At 34.2% G+C, this 16,858-nt stretch overlaps 1 protein-coding gene across 2 annotated transcripts in view; it reads right to left on the bottom strand.

The window, feature by feature from the left end:
• Window positions 1-16,858, bottom strand: part of CSMD1 (CUB and Sushi multiple domains 1) — a 1,077,872-nt gene that overhangs the window by 111,986 nt on the left and 949,028 nt on the right. For both annotated transcript variants that reach the window (XM_064650377.1, XM_064650376.1), the window contains exons 42-45: window positions 12,793-12,981; window positions 2,773-2,950; window positions 1,216-1,361; window positions 61-141 (exon numbers count right to left, since the gene is read on the bottom strand). In XM_064650377.1, coding sequence (XP_064506447.1) covers window positions 61-141; window positions 1,216-1,361; window positions 2,773-2,950; window positions 12,793-12,981 — 594 coding nt within the window. The remainder of the gene's footprint in view (window positions 1-60; window positions 142-1,215; window positions 1,362-2,772; window positions 2,951-12,792; window positions 12,982-16,858) is intronic.

Below are 16,858 nucleotides of genomic sequence, written 5' to 3'. Positions count from 1 at the left end.
TTAGTTTATTTAGAATTCAAATGAAAACAGAAGAAAGAAAAAGAAATACCATTTTTTTACCTATTTCAAAATCATCGTCTTCTGTAAACAAATCTGCATGTGGAACTGTGGGTGGAGGTTGGCACTTCCTCAGCTGATAAGCTGCAAATTTAAGTAAAAAAACCAAACTGATGTAAGGACTATTTTACAGAAAATTAATTTCATAGTCATACTTCCCAAATTCACAGAGCTCCACTAAACCTCACAGTCTCTCAGTTACAACATTTCCCAAGTTAAATGTCATGACATCACATGAGGGTGGAAGAGGTTGCCCAGAGAAATTGTGGATCCCTGGAAGTGTACAAGTCCAGGTTGGATAAGGTTTAGAGAAACCTGGTCTAGTAGAAAGTGTTCCTACCCATGGAAGGGGGGTTGGAACTAGATGATCATTAAGGTCCCTTCAAATTTAAACCATTCTATGATTATATGATTCTTTAAAGCAAAATCTCTACTCTTCAAATTTGTTTCCATAAATTGTGAGCAATCTCATAAGGAAAGTGACCACTAGCTGAAAAAGGCATTTCTGGATTAAAAAATCCAAATGAAGTAGAATGCCTACAAAATTTAAGTTTGTGATCAGAGTGTACATACTAAAGAAAAACTCTCCTCTCCATGGAACTAATTTCCTGGACAACCTGATAGTCCTGTCCACTTTAGTTTTTGCTTCTCAGGTGACCATGTGTCATGACCTTCTTTTAGGAGACAACCACAGACAAGAAAACCATTTGAGACTCTGAGTAACAATTCTGTAAGGATTTGCAAATTTGAACAAAGTATTTTGCTGGATATCAGTCTTAGAGCTGTTGTTCAGTCCTACCATAGCATCCCAGAAATCTCTCTGACCATAAGCCCTAGGCATGGTCAGCTGGAGAAGAATTTTGTTAGAGAATGTTAAATGCTAACTAATAAATAGGCCAAAGTAATTAAAAAGGTAAAAGCTTAATATTATATAGTGACAATTAACATTAAATATAGAACACAGTTTATTCAAAGCCACAAATTAACATTCTTAAGATTATTTAATGTGTGGTTTTAAAAACTAGTTTTCACTGTTATTTAAAAAAATAGCAAATCCATGAATCCTGGTAAATCAGTAAACCACAAAGTTAAGAAATATTTTCAAAAATCACTAATTGACTGTGGTAAATAAATGTTAAGTCTGTAAAGTAAACCAACCATGAAAATTGAGGACAAAGAATCCTCCTGTTGAAAAATCACTGTGAAATTTGAGGAGGACTTGATTGGTGGAACTATAAGCTGTTTCCAGAGCTGTGTTCCCACTGAAAACTCCTAGCTGAGGAGAATTATGGTCAGGACCATCCCTAGGAAGTGAAACATAAAAAAGTTAGCTGAAGAACCACTGTTCTTAGCATTTAAATTAACAGTCTCTTTTTTCTGGAGACCAGGTTAAATTTTTGTAACAAAATTTTTTTTAATGATTTAAAATCAGTTTGTTTTCTTTTTATTTCTAGTAACACAGAATACTCTTTCCATCTTAATAGGATTATATTTTTTGAGAGACTGGCAGCTTTGCAATAGTTTTTGTATTTACACGGGGAAGAAATTTAGTGGTTGACTGAAATTTCAGTGTGGGTTCTCATCAAAAATTCTCATGTACACATCAGCCAAAGCCCCCTCCCACAAAAAAATCTAGAAAACTCTTGTAATGTTGTCATATTTCTAACATTTTTGACCCAGATCCTACAAGTCTTCAACTCATGACTGATACATACAGAGTTGTGGAAATTTCAAGTTACTCTTACCTTTTAAATTAATCCCAAAGATGCCAAAGAGGACAACCTATGATGCATTTTAGGCTTGGGTTTATAGGTGGTGGAAATACCAGAGGCAGCCCAATGGCAGTTCAGAAACAGTTATGCATCTCTATAAACCGTCTGAAAAAAATTCATCACTAGGTCTAGGAATAGCAAAGTAGCTGGGAGATAGGAGCAGCTGACTCACACACGAATGAGTTAAATCCTGTATTCTGTGCAAACTGTCCTTTTGCTGAACTCTCTGTAGCATATATGAGAAATAAGTCACTTTGCACCTTAAGTGGGGTAAGGACCAGGATTAGACATAGATGAGAAGGTGTCTAACATATTCAGCATTATTTATGCCTATTCTTCTTATGCAAGAATTTAGACAGCCCTGAGACCTCTTCCTTCAGCTGAGGTCACAAGCTGGGATGGGTTTGGGTAGAAAGAAATACAAGGTCATAAAAAGGGAACATACAATATGAAGCTTAAAGACATGGAGGTACAAGGCCTGAAATCCTGGGTTAGAAAAGTTAAAGAGTGTGCCTATCAATCATATTGAAATATTAAGAAAATTTAAGAAAATCTTAATATCCAAATTAGTTAATATCTAAAGATGTCAAAAAGTTTTGCTATAACTAGCATATATTGCCTGATATGTTCATGGAACATGTAGTTGAACATAGTGCAGATTATTACACCACTTTCACCTAACACGGCCTCAACTCGGAAAAGAGAGAGGTCAAACAAGAGCTGATTGATAACTGAGTTTTAGTTTCAAAGGGCTTTTGGAACAATATTCTTAAATGAGTTCAGATAGTGATAAATAATATTTTTTTCCATATAATCTTACAACTTGTTTTATGCTATTTTTAGCACACATGCCAACATAAAGAGCAATACTAAGAAAAGCTGTAGCTTGGGAGAGTGAGATCAATCAGAAAAAAAATCACTTCTATTTTGAAAAATTGCATACCAAACTGCAATGTAGTCATTCACAGGTTCAGTTTGGAGTAAGGTAAAGTTGATATAAATCCCATGGCCTGGAGGTACAATTATTAACCAAGTACAGTCTTTGGAATTTGGGTATTCATTTGGAAATCCTGGGGAATAAACTGTACCGTTCTGAGCAGTTACATTATAGCCACAAGGAGCTGAAAAGAAAACAAATAAAAAAAATTAGTAGGAGAAAACATTTTTTTATATTACAAATGCAATATCAAAATGCTATCAGAATCTAAAAGCTCACAAGACAATCTAAGTATTAATGTCAGTATTTTCCTTGGTTGTTTTTCAGAGACAGAAAATAGTGGCATTCCTAAGAAATAATTTATCCTGGTGTCTTAGATTTCATTTTTTAAAATCCATCAAAATCTACTGGGAATAATGTTTCTATACAATTTTTGAAACTAAGCACACAAAAGGGGAACCTTTTGCTTGTATTCACAATTAATAAACTAATAAGCAAACAAGTCTTGCATCTTTCCACACAACTGAACGTTAACCAAACTGGAACATAATTCTCAAAAAAGAAAAAAAAGGCTAATCTTTCACTACTCCAGAACCATTATACTTTATTTATGACAGATTTGAGTCATGTTTAATGGTAATTCACTTTTAAATTTCATGGTAATTATACTTATGACAAGTAAAATGGACATAGAGGCACGAATTAGTGCACACTTGCTGAATCAAATCTGTAGTGAAGTCAAAGTTATGAAAAGGTTGATTTTATTCAAGGGTAGCAAATATGTAATAAAGTGCTCTGTTTTGACTCAGTTTGGAAGAATTGAGTGATTATGGATGCATGAACGTATCTGAGTAGACATATGGCCATTAGTGCAAATTAATGTGTCTCACTCATTAGAATGGGATCTTAATCTCCTTTATGTGCACTCAGTCTTGCTCTAGAACTTTTCTCATTAGCTCTTACCATAAAGCTTATGTTATTATTGTCAGGGTTCCTATGACTCTCCTTCAGACCCTCTTTATTTCTTTTTCAACTTTCAACAAGTGATGGAAAAGAAAAAAAAAATAGAAGAAAAAAAAAGGAAAAAGTAAAAAGGAGAATGGAAAAGGGAAAAGGGAAAAAGGAAGAAGGAATGAAAAATGCAGAATGATGTCACGTTTCCTGTATGGTTAAAGCTGCTATACCATTCAGGTAGAAGGGTCATTTGACCAGTTGATGAGTAGACTATTTGGGAGGAATCCTTTTAATAATCAACAGATTTTTAAGACAGGTTAAGGAGTCTTTAACCACTTCACTTTCTTCATCCATGTCAGTACTGACTAATATGTATGATGCATTTAGCACATCTTCCTATTTTAGAACATCTGGATGTAATTCTGTGCAATATGCTCTAGGATGACCCTACTTGAGCAGGAGGTTGAACCAGATGACCTGTTGTGATGCCTCCCAACCATCCCGATTCTGTGATTCTATGAACAGAATAGCACCTGCTCCTGAACCACGAATCTTTAGTGGCCAACAAAGGAAACAAGCTAAGGAAAATGAAGCATTGGTTCTATCTCTCTGATTCCTGATTGCATATAGAGGCCAGGACATTTGACAATGTCTATCAGCTCTAAGAGCTCTGATGAAAACATGACTCAAGCCTACTTTTTACTGTTCCCTAATCCCCTACATTCATGCCATGGTCACATTGTCTGGTTTCCAAAATCTACTCTCTTCTCTCCACAGTACTCCATTTTTACAACTAAGACTGCTTTGACAATTATTCTTACTACACTTCCTGAGATGAATAGAGTGACAAGTGGGAAATCCTTTAAGTTCTAGACATAGGATTTTTCTGATTGAAGTCGTATACTTAGATATATTTTGAGTTTGTTATATTTTTGTCAGATTTATGAATGTTGTTAATGATTGCATACCTTTTTATTTTCCCTCCATTTTTCTCTAATACTCAACAAAGAATGCAGAATGATTGTATCGCAGTAAAGACAGTCTAATTCCTCTTGTATGATTGTTAGCCATGACAGATTAATAAATTTTCTCAGAAAAAAAAAGTGTAACAGGTGACAAAACTCTAATAGGATAAGGAAAACACCCAGCTGTTACCAGGCTTTCTCCAAAGATCCTTAAAAATCACAGAAGACAGAAAATGAAACAGAAATAACAGGTTATATTTCACACAAGATAAAAATAGCTTTATTTTGAATAAACAAATAACCCTAAATTGATGAAGTAATTATATTGCACTTTGAATTACAGGCATGAAGAAACACAGATTTTTGAAATGGAAAAGTGTATAATCAAGTTTTCTAAACTTTCAAGTGCTAAGAGTAGACCACATGCCGATTTACAAAGGAATGAATACCATACTATGTGTTCCCATGCCCATTCATACTTATTTCCAGATACAGCATTGTGCATGGAAGGACAGTAAATATTTTTAAAGTTCCACCCAAAGGTACCCAAGTGCAGTTAGTCATTTGAGTGACATATGCTATACCAGACAGCTATGGTATATCATTAGGACAACTTGATTGCACAGCTGTAGTCTTAAAAAGCATGACTATATGACAAAATTCTACTATAATCTCATATGCAGAAATTAATTTAATTTTCTCCCATATACAGATTAAGCTTTTTAATGTATTTCAAATCACCTGATACACAGTGGAGAATATGATTTAGAATGGGGATGGCTTCCAAAAGCTTGCAAATCTTTGCTTTCTGCTCAGTCCTCCAGTGCCAGACTACAGTTTTGAACCTGTGTTTTCCATATCTCCTCTCGATTCAACTTGTCTATACTAGCATCTGGTTGATAACTATTTAACTCCTTTTTTGTATGAATTTCCCTAACTGTCCATTATATATATGTGTGTGTGTGTGTGTGTACGTATAGGAGAAACTCTTAAGGCCATACAGCAGGTGAAAATTGGCAAGGCAGCTGGAGTTGATGGAATTCCATCTGAAGTCTAGAAGCATGGGGGCCAAGCACTCCATGCTAAATTTTACAAGTTTGTGGTGCGCTGTTGGGAACTAGGCGAACTACCATCAGACCTTCGTGATGCAGTCATCATCACCTTGTATAAGAAGAAAGGAGATAAATCAGACTGCTCAAATTACCAAGGTATTACTCTGCTCTCTATTGCTGGCAAAATCCTGGCAAGAATACTTCTGAATAGACTAATATCTGCTATGGTAGAAGAACTTCTTCCTGAAAGCCAATGTGATTTCAGAGCCAACGGGAGTATCATAGACATGGTATTTGTTCTCAGACAACTGCAAGAGAAGTGTAGGGAACAGAACAAAGGTCTCTATGTAACCTTTCTTGATATCACCAAGGCTTTTGATACTGTGAGCAGAAAAGGTCTATGGCAGATTTTGGAACGTTTAGGTTGTCCCCCCAAGTTCCTTAAAATGATCATCTCACTCCATGAGGATCAGCACGGCCAAGTCAGATATGGCAATGCGCTTTCTGAGCCCTTTCTAATTACCAGTGGTGTGAAACAAGGCTGCATTCTTGCACCAACCCTATTCACAATCTTTTTCAACATGATGCTCCAAAGGGCCATGGCAGACCTCGATGAAGAAGATGGTATCTACATTCGATATCGTACTGATGGAAGCCTATTCAACCTAAGGCGATTGAAGGCCCACACTAAGACCTTAAACCATCTTGTCCGGGAGCTGCTTTATGCTGATGACGCCGCCCTTGTTGCCCACACAGCAGCTCTGCAGCGTTTAACATCCTGCTTTACAGATGCTGCTGAGCTCTTTGGGCTGGAAGTCAGCTTAAAGAAGACAGAAGTTCTCTATCAACCTGCACCCCAGGAAGTTTTCCATCATCCCCATATCACCATTGGCCAATCAGAGCTCAAATCAGTCCAGCAGTTTAATTACCTAGGTAGCCTCATCTCCTCGGATGGTAAGATTGACGGGGAGAGAGACAACAGGTTAGCAAAGGCTTTTGGAAAAATATAGAAAATATAGTGCTTTTGGAAAACTCCATAAAAGAGTTTGGCGAAATAAACACTTGAAGAAAAGTACAAAGATCAGTGTTTACAAAGCCATAGTGCTGTCTACTCTTTTATATGGATCCGAATCATGAGTCATCTACCGCCACCACCTGCGTCTCCTAGAACGCTTCCATCAACGCTGCCTCCATACAATCCTAAACATTCACTGGTCAGATTATGTGACCAATACATCTGTTCTAGAACAGGCAGCAGTCACAAGTATTGAAGCCATGTTGCTGAGAACACAGCTGCATTGGGCAGGACATGTCTCAAGGATGAAGGACCACCACCTCCCTAAGATTGTGCTCTATGGTGAACTTGCCACTGGCTGCCACAAGAGAGGAGCCTCAAAGAGGAGACACAAGGACTCCCTGAAACAACATCTTAGGCTTGGCCACATTGATCTTTGTCGCTGGTCTACTCTGGCCTCCAATCAGGAGGTCTGGAAACACACAATCCATAACACTGCTGCTTCCTTTGAGAACGCACATAGGATCACCCTTGAAGAGAAAAGACAACACAGAAAGAATCGTGTCTTGCTGATACAATCCAAGGAATCTTTCTGCTGTGCCTTTGCAACCGGACTTGTCTATCTCGCATTGGCTTCTTTAGCCACCAGTGTGCTTGTAGCAAATGTGGGTAGAGTCCTTCCCAAATCTTCATTCGTGAAGCTGAGCTGTGATAGGTATATGTGTAATTGTTTGGCTTAGATCAGTAAGGATAGCTGACTTCCAGTGCCATGATTTAGAAAGAATCAGTGGAAATCTATATGGGGATGAAAATACTTTAGAAAGGCTTGTGAGTATAAGAAGCCTTACATGGTGCATAGAAGCATGCATTTTTTCCAATTAATTAAATTAGAATAGTATATCTTTAGTATTTCTTTTGTAAGACACTACCAGATCTTGTTTTTCTCAGCCTTCATAAGCATGTATAAATATAATCTTCTGTACAAAGTTTTTGATCCAAACTACTAAGAATACTGGCCATAGCTATAAAAATTATTTCATTCTTTCATTGAGTTCTCTCTCATCCCCACTGCCAAACTCCAATAATCAGGGACTTTGTAACCATTTGTTTTCCTTATAGGAAAAATACTTATATGTCATAACAATACTTTCAGCAGTGCTAGACAGAGCTTTAATGTACAAAAATGAATTTTCCACAAAGCAAATAGTGTGCTACCTCAGAGACAGAAAACTCTTCATGATAAGTCAAACCACAGTTCTGCTGTTTAGTCAGAATCATAACTATAAATGTACACAACTGCACATACAATAGAGATGCAAGCACTCAGGCCTCGGCTGTGTGGAGTAGATGTAGATGACTGTGGGTAGGTTTGGAAGGTAGGATTCATTTGCAAAGGAACCAGGACAAATGCACATTCTGAATTAATGTCAGTAACTTAGAGAAATGTCAGTAATCTCGCCTACAATTTAATTGAATACTAGTTTTAATTAGAAACAATCTATGATCAAAAGTGAGAGGTATAGCATTTTTTCTCAATTATTCCTATGCAAAATAGTAGCATTCCTAAAAAAGATAAAAAAAAATCAAGCGATAAATAGATGTAATTTTAGAAACATGTATAATAATGTGTCATATAGTAGAAACATCTGAGATACTTAAAATTTCTTTTAACAACTTTTAGCCAGTCTCATGTTCCTACATATCCTATCTATAAATGTCACACTATATATAGTTAAAATAACTGGAAGTGTCATTTTGTGTTTGTAATGTCTATAAAGATGTATCATATACAGAATACTGCTAACCTTATTGAATATTAATTTTGTCAATCGAAATATTTTAGTTGTAAAATATGCAGGTCTACATTCTATCACAGTTCTGCTATTCTTCTGTAAATAGTATTTTAAAATTACTAAAAAAATTATTAAATCATTATAGGGATTTTTTTAAGATACTCTTTCTTTAGCTGACAACTTTCCTTCAAGGCTTTATTAGTGAGAAAAGAGGAACAGTAAGTCATTGCAGACACTTCGCCGCAAAACTGCTGTAGAAGAAATCAAAATCAGGCTAAGGCATCTGTCCCACAAAGCTTAATCTAGGATTAGGAAGAAAGGAAGAGGAAGCATGATTTATATAAAACCAAGAAGTGTTGAATCTTTTGTAGGTTTCCAATGAATCCTATAAACAGTTAGTAAAAAAAATTCTGCATGGAAGCATTCGAACACAAAGTTTCACAAGCTTCCTATTGAAGTGAATGCTGAAGTGTTGCAATGCATGCCAGCAAAGACTCTGGGAAGCTGCTTCTCTTTCTTTGGTTCAGGAAAAGAAATTAACCTCTCCCCATGTTCCAAAACCAGAGAAATACCGCAAAGCATTTATTTGATTAGGAAAAGGTGAAGCAGCTTATTAAACCTGAAGAAAGTCCATTAATTTCATGACATAAAAGAATCAGAGAGCTTTTTAAGAGGTCAAGATATTAAAAAAGAATGACTTTTGCTATTGATTCAATTTCTTATCAAGTGAGGAGGCTAGAAGATTATTCCTCAAATGTGAATGACATAATGGTTACCTTTCTTATCCATTCTCTAACTTTAATTTATATATTTTATTCTTCTCATTTCTGATTTACCACTATAGAAAGGATTCCAAAAATATGTGCTGTGAAAGTTAAATGTTCCATATTTATTTTGTTAAGATATCAGTAGGATTACATCAAATGTCAATATTTTAATCATAAGGAAATAGTAATAAATAATAAAACATAACAAGAAAAAATACTAACACTAAAACAACATTCAGTGAACCAATATAAAACATAGCAAGTGTGAAAACAATTTTCAAAGAGAACAGAGATTATACCTAGATTTCTAAGAACATACACAAAATAATATCTTTCCACTGATAAACATTTCAAAGTGCATCTCAGAAATTATTGTTTGTTAAAATGAATTTTAATTAGTAAAATAAAAGGATATAGGGAGAATATTTATTTGATATCTTAAATGTCTTTATTCAAGGAGTGCAGAACGTAGGCCAGCCTTAATGGGACAAGAGAAAAAAAATGTTGCCTTATAGTTTTATGTCCTTTAAGGTATTTTCCTCTCTATTATAATACAAGATGTTAAGGTACATTGTAGCTGACCATCAGAAGACACCATAATGAGCATTAAAAACCTGTATCATCAATCAGCAAGACTCAGGACTAAATACATTAATATTTTCATTTAGTAAAGTAAATCATGTTCATATCTGCTATACAAAGACTGCACAGAAGTTATTTGATTCCCTATCTTTCTCATGCTCTTAAGATTTATCTTTTTTCCCCACATTTTTTGAAAGTGGCATCATTATTTCCAGACAAGTTAGTTCCTTTGCTTGCTTGATCTTTTGTTTATACCTCTAATTGTTCTTGTCACACTAGTATTGTATTGTATTGTATATGGGACATGCTGACAATATCCTCTCATCAATCTTTACACTTTTATATCATTCTTTAAAGGATATTGTAAAACTTTACTGTATGTTTAACATGAGGAAAAATACTTCACATTCATTTATAGTGCAGTTTTAGCATAAATAACTTTGTATTGTCTTCCAAAATATTGATAAAATTGACTCCATAACCCAATTGCCTTTGAATGAAAGTATCGTCATGAAATAGTACCTCTTCATCTTCATTTTTTTTAGAACTCAAAATTAATTATATATTAATTCATTCAATAAATGGAAAAATATTTTTAAGTGCTATAATTTCTAATTAAAAAGTCACAGGAAGCTGCAGATCAAATTCAGTATAAGGTCTTATGTACCAAAATTTGAAGTTTCCAATCCTCCTATTCTTTTACCTTCTAATTCAGGAGGCACTGAAAAACAGCATCCTTGGGGGGTAAAAAAAGCACATAACTGGAATACCTAAACCCATGTTTTAGGCTGAATGAATTCTCTAAAATAATTACAGAAATTAGCTGTAAGAGTCAACAGAAGGAGATTGGTGGTCTTAGAATATTTCAGAGCAATATAGGCACGTAACTTAAAGGGAATGTTACAAAATCTTTTAATTAAAAGATATAGGAGATGATAGTTCACATTTTTAATCTAAATATGCCTGTGGTAAAAGTGTTGGAAGAAAGAAACATTAAAAAAAATTAAAAATCCTTATGAGTTATAACCAATCACTTTGAGAAAGATGTAATGTATTATGACATTGTATGTCTCTAAAGAATGCATTGGCTGTACTGTCACAAAGAACTACATTTTCTCATGCCTCTCCAGTCTTTTTCATTTGGGAGGTATGGTTTTATAAGAAATGCCTATAATGCCTATTATAGTATGGACTAATGGAGTTGCACAAGGCTCATAAGATGTTTCACAACACAATTCCAACTATACTTTGCTAAAATAATATAGTTATTTAATAATTGTATTAGTTTATTATGCTGCTCTTTCATTTTATGTATTATTCCCCCTAAAAGAGAAATGAATATTCCAAAAGAGGTTTTAAATTATTTTCATACATTCCTCCTTACCTATATTTTTTGCAAAATGTCTTCCAGCTGTACTGATGCAGATTAAAACCCAAGAAGAAATGGAAGATATGGGAACTGCAACCACACCTTGATAATCATTGAACAGTAAATGTACCCACTGATTGGACAGAAGTTACACATTGTCTCACAGGATAGAAATTTTCTAATGCCATTCAACACAGGAAATATCACTTCTAGTACTTTTACCTTCATATAATCATAAATGTAAAACAGCAAAAGTGCTTGGTAATAAAACTCTCCTTTAATACAAAAGTAATAACTCTCAATATTATAATTTGCAATACTTTCAACCTCCTTTATGTATTTACTTTATTAATTTTCTGAGGAGTTTATGGTATTTTTCTTTATTATGGAACTAGAACTTAAATGTTATGGATTCTTGCAACATTGGATTTAAATGACAACATGAAATAATACAAATGTCCATTCCCAAGTACATGGACAAAACATATGTTCATGCTGCAGAGCAATATAATTAAGCTGTTCAGGAATAATAAGAAAATAATTTAAAATTATTATTCACAGTATTAAAACACTCATTTGGGAAGGAGGAAATTGCAGTGCCTTAGCAAACCTTTTGACATCTAGTGTAGTTTTTCCTTCTGACAATACTGAGCTCTTGTCTAATAAGAATGCAGAAGAACTCACATTGGAAAACACTGTTAGCCTGTCCCAGTGGAAAATTTCTTTCTAATCTGTAGCAGTCTGTCCTGAAACAGAATGACTGACTCTTCCTCTACAGTTTTTTCATGGCTTATACCTGTAGCTCAGTTAAATCTCTCTTGAATTCCTCACAGGTTTTCTGGTTTGACTAACCTAAGGGCTATCAGGTGTTTTCTGTAGAGAAGCTTCTGTCCCATCTTTCAGCATCAGTGTCAAATATACTGAACATACATTCTGCAATGCAAACCTGTAGCACCATTAGCCTCTTGTTATGATGGAAACCATTTATTTCAATCTATTTTATATGTTCTTAGCTGGTTAATTGTATGTGACACCACTTCTGCTCTACACAATGACTACCTAGTTTTGTCATAACATCCTATATCAATACTTTATCAAAGCTTCTAAAGCTCTAAAAGAATGTCAGAAATTTTGTTTCTGCACTTGCATTTTTTAGATGAAAGTCCAAGTAAAAGCTTAACACCATAAAATGTTATATGTTACATTGTATACCCCCCCCCCTTGCTCTCAAATCAGAAAAAAAAATCACATTGAGTTTAAGATAATTTCTGGTAGTATCATGAGTCCTTATAATCAATACAACTGACAGATATTAATAGGAACAATAAATCACTGCTGAAGAACATGATTCATAAAATATGTCTGAGTTATAAAAGCACGTAACATCTTCCTTTATCTGCTTACATTACATATTATGATAAAGGCACAGTTCTTCAGCAAAAGCTGCATTATATACAGATACACAAACAACTAAACAAAAATCAGAAAGTACTGTGAGTCCTGAAACAAAGGTAGTATTAGAAAGTTACCTTCACATCTGGGAAAATGATAGTTCCAATTTCTGTTGATTCCATGTTGACATGTGAGAACAGGCTGACCCCTCAAAACATATCCAGGGTAGCACTCAAATGATACAGACTGACCCACACTGTAATCTGTGTTGACTATATATCCATTCAAAAAAGGAGGAGGATCAGGGCAGTTCTGTAACTCATAAGCTAGAAGAGAACAGAAGTACTTTTTATTGCTTAATCAGCTCTCAACACAGGAAGTACACATTAATATAAATTCTGTAATCCATTCAATAATAGGTAAACACTGAAAGGCCAAGCTCCAATAACATAGTGATTAGCGCACAACAAGAAATAAGTAATCCATTCGGATCATACAGAAATATTCTAGTACTTGACATAAAAGTCATTAATTCCTTAAATTTTATGAAATACAAGATTTTTACAATACACAGGATTTTTTAATATATTAAACTATGCCAAAAAAAATCACCTGACCAAAAAAATTAAAAGAATTAATGACAATATAGAAACAGGGCTTCATAAAGGTCTAAAAAAATTACAGATATCTACCAAAGGAAATGTTCCTTTTAGATACAGCTCTATACAAAAAATTGCTTCAGTGATTTATCAAATTTGATGTTCGGTTCTACGTTTTTAAAGACTTCAAAATATTATTCAATGAAACACATTTAATTTATAAAAATCAGTGTGATGAAAATCCTAGAAGTATATGCTTATTATTGTCAACAAGATTATTTAAACAAGTCAATCCAGCAACATTAAACTAAACATATAACTTGGATATGCATAAGTGCTTACTTACAGTGAAGTTTGTACTTAATTGCTTCACTGAAGTACAGCAACTGTCATTAGGTTTTTTAGTCATTGATGATTACAGTCATTCTATGCAATAAAGAGAAGACTTATTTTCATAAAACCTTCTTTTCCCTAACTTTGCCAGTGAATCCAGACTCCAGTGTTTGTAACATTACAAAGTCAGAAGAGATGTGAAGGTACCCCAAATATTCTGAAATCCTCTAATAAATCAGTCTCCAAATAACAAAAAAATTAGAAAATAAATTCTAAATTTAAGAATAGAAATTAATTGCTGCTGGAAAAGAAATGTAAAAAGGTTTATTCTACCTAAACTGTGGTTCATTAAATTTTTATGCTAAATCTAGTAATGGCTCATTAATTTTTAATGCTATTATTACTCTGACTCTCATTATTTTTATAGTACTACTACAGATAATATCATTATTATCAACATTTTTATACAAAATAGAGTACTAGAAAGATTATTTAAGAGTACAGGACATATTAAGACTGACATATTAAACTATATAAAAGTCTATATAGCAAATTATATTAGAAATAGAACTGAAGATTATTCTGGAGGGTCAGAGGATCTCAGATTTTTTTGAAAAGGTGCAGCACTACATTGCCCAATAGTTACAAGAGGAGTGTTTTGGAATGATTACAATAAATACTGTATTTACTATATAAATACAAAAGATTTGTACAATCTTTTGAGGAGATGAATACACATAAAAAGCATCATTCCTTATTGGTTAACTTGTTGCAGTATAGTATTCTTAGCTTATATTTTAAAAGTACTAAACACAGTCTCAGAATTTTTAAGAGAGTATTAAAAATTATTTTCAGAAAAAAACCCTATCTCACTGATCTACATAAGAAGATAACACAGGAACCACTCAGGTGAGAGAGGAAATCCTGAAAGAGCATCATCTCCTCTCTATCCCTTTAATTTGCTCAGTATCCTTTGCAGTCCTTTGGATAGCAAATGAAAAAAAAATAAAGCCTAGCTTTTAAAATTCCAACTACTGTTTATTCAGAGATGCATATTCTTTTTGCCTATTGTAAGGAAAACAAAACACATACAGAAACTTTTGGAGGTTGTTCTGGTATTTGTTTTAGTAAGAGTAGAACCTGTGCCTAAAGCAGATCACCATAAATTTGAAGGTCAGTCAGTTAGGGGTGAAAGCACTCACACAGAGCATAGTTGTGTGTTTTGTTATTTGTTATTTTAAAAAATAAGATGTAAAATGTTAAGATACTCTACATGTGTTTTCTGGTATAAATGCTATAGATGACTCATAAATTATTGATCAGGTGATCCATCAGACTATGATATCATGATTTACAGGCCACTCAGAGTATGTTATATAGCTTTAGTATAAATATGAATTATATTATTTTCTTTTCTTTTGATATATGCAATGACACCTGATTAAAAATAGCAATTAATTATTCAATCATGACTATCAAATATTACCAACAAATCCTTATTGTCATACCTTACAAAAGAAAGCTCTTTTTATGAGTGTCATGCCCAAAGACTTGTTTGGTGCTGAGCTTTAAAAATTGAGATACTATTTCACAGCAGACAAAAACTCTAGTAAGAATCTGAAAAGAAGTCCAATGTAAAGGAAATCTGAGAAAAAGATTTCATTCCAATGCTGGTAGCAGTCAAATACTTGAATTTTAAAATTATCTCATATAGACATTTGTCATTTCTTTGCACAGTATATTTTCCACTGATAAGAGTGTAAATCACAAAAGAAATGCAATTGATCCCCTGCTATCCTATTTTTATGATTAAAATGTATTTTTCATCTTACATAAACACTAGGATGACTTATTGGCTTTTCAAGTGCCACATACTTCTGTAACACTTAAACATGGAAACAATTGATATTAGCACAGAATTGAGCATGCAATTGCTCAAATACTAGGAAAGCTCCCAATTAGCTCACTTAAAACTTTCATTTAGGCTTATTGTACATTCCTCCAGTGTCATGGTGTATATAAGTACATACAATAAAAAATTCCACTTCTCAAAGTAGACTAGCCTAGCATGGGTTGAATTGGAAGGGACCTTTAAAGATGATGTAGTTCCAACCCCTCTTCCATGGGCATGGACATATTTCAGTAGAACAGGTTCCTAAAACCCCCATCCAACCTGTCTTTGAAAACCTCTGAGGATGGGGTATCCACAGCCTTTGCTGTTCCAGTATCTCACCACCCTCATCTTAAAATATTTCTTCCTTATGTCCAACCTAAATCTACCCTTTTTTGATTTAAAACTGTTGCCTTTTGTCATTAAAGTCCTTGGTAAAAAGTGTCTCTCCATTCTTCTTACATGACCCTTTTAAGTACTGAAAGGCCACAATAAGGACTCCCTGGAACCTTTCCTTTTCCAGGCTGAGCAACCTCAACTCTCTCAGCCTTTTTCCATGGGGCTCTAGCCCTGTGATTATTTTTGTAGCCCTTCTCTGGACCCACTTTTACAGGACTGTGCCTTTCTTGTGCTTTTAGCACAAGAGCTGGACACAGTACTCCAGGTGGGGTCTCAAGAAAGTGAAGTAGAAAGAGAGAATCACCTCCCCTGACCTGCTGGCCGTGCCTTTTTCTATGAAAGCTCAGGATGCAATTTGATGCAGCCCAGGATAGGACTTGCAACCTGGAACCTCAATTTATTGCTATAGGCATCAAAGAACATATCTTTCCAGATGTCATGACTCAGGACTAGGGTCACGAAACATCGCTTAATGAGTTAGAAAATAATTTGCTATGAGCCCCTCAAAAGATCATATTTTATTTTCATTAGTGTTCCTTCCTTAGGACATCATCTGAAACCATTTCAGAAATAGAACAATTTTTCAACAATCTCCTTTTCATTCCATGATTCCTATAACTCAGAAGCTCCATCATAATCCTCTGTTTTCTAGATAAAGGTTATCAGATTGATCATGTTTAAATCATGTTTTGCATGTGTATGAGTGTGTTTTTGGAAGAAAGGAAGTGCAATTTGAACTTTTTTCTGTATATTTTCTAGAACATGTTGCTCTCTAAATATATGTGACTAGGATTCTTACCTCATATTCAGCTTTATGCTATATTGAAATTCAGAACAGATTGAAAATACTCTTAGAGTTCCAATAATAGGAACTAGGATTTTCACAGTAAAAATAACACAAATCAAACATATATTCTGCTTCTCTTGAAGAAGCTCTAGTTCTAAATGGAAAGACATGTGGGGAAAAAAGATATTCCAGAA

This window comes from Pseudopipra pipra, chromosome 3 (genome assembly GCF_036250125.1).
Source record: "Pseudopipra pipra isolate bDixPip1 chromosome 3, bDixPip1.hap1, whole genome shotgun sequence".
In the NCBI taxonomy this organism is placed as follows: domain Eukaryota; kingdom Metazoa; phylum Chordata; class Aves; order Passeriformes; family Pipridae; genus Pseudopipra; species Pseudopipra pipra.
The sequence above is the reverse complement of the archived record's forward strand: the minus strand, read 5'-3'. Positions and strand labels throughout refer to the sequence as shown.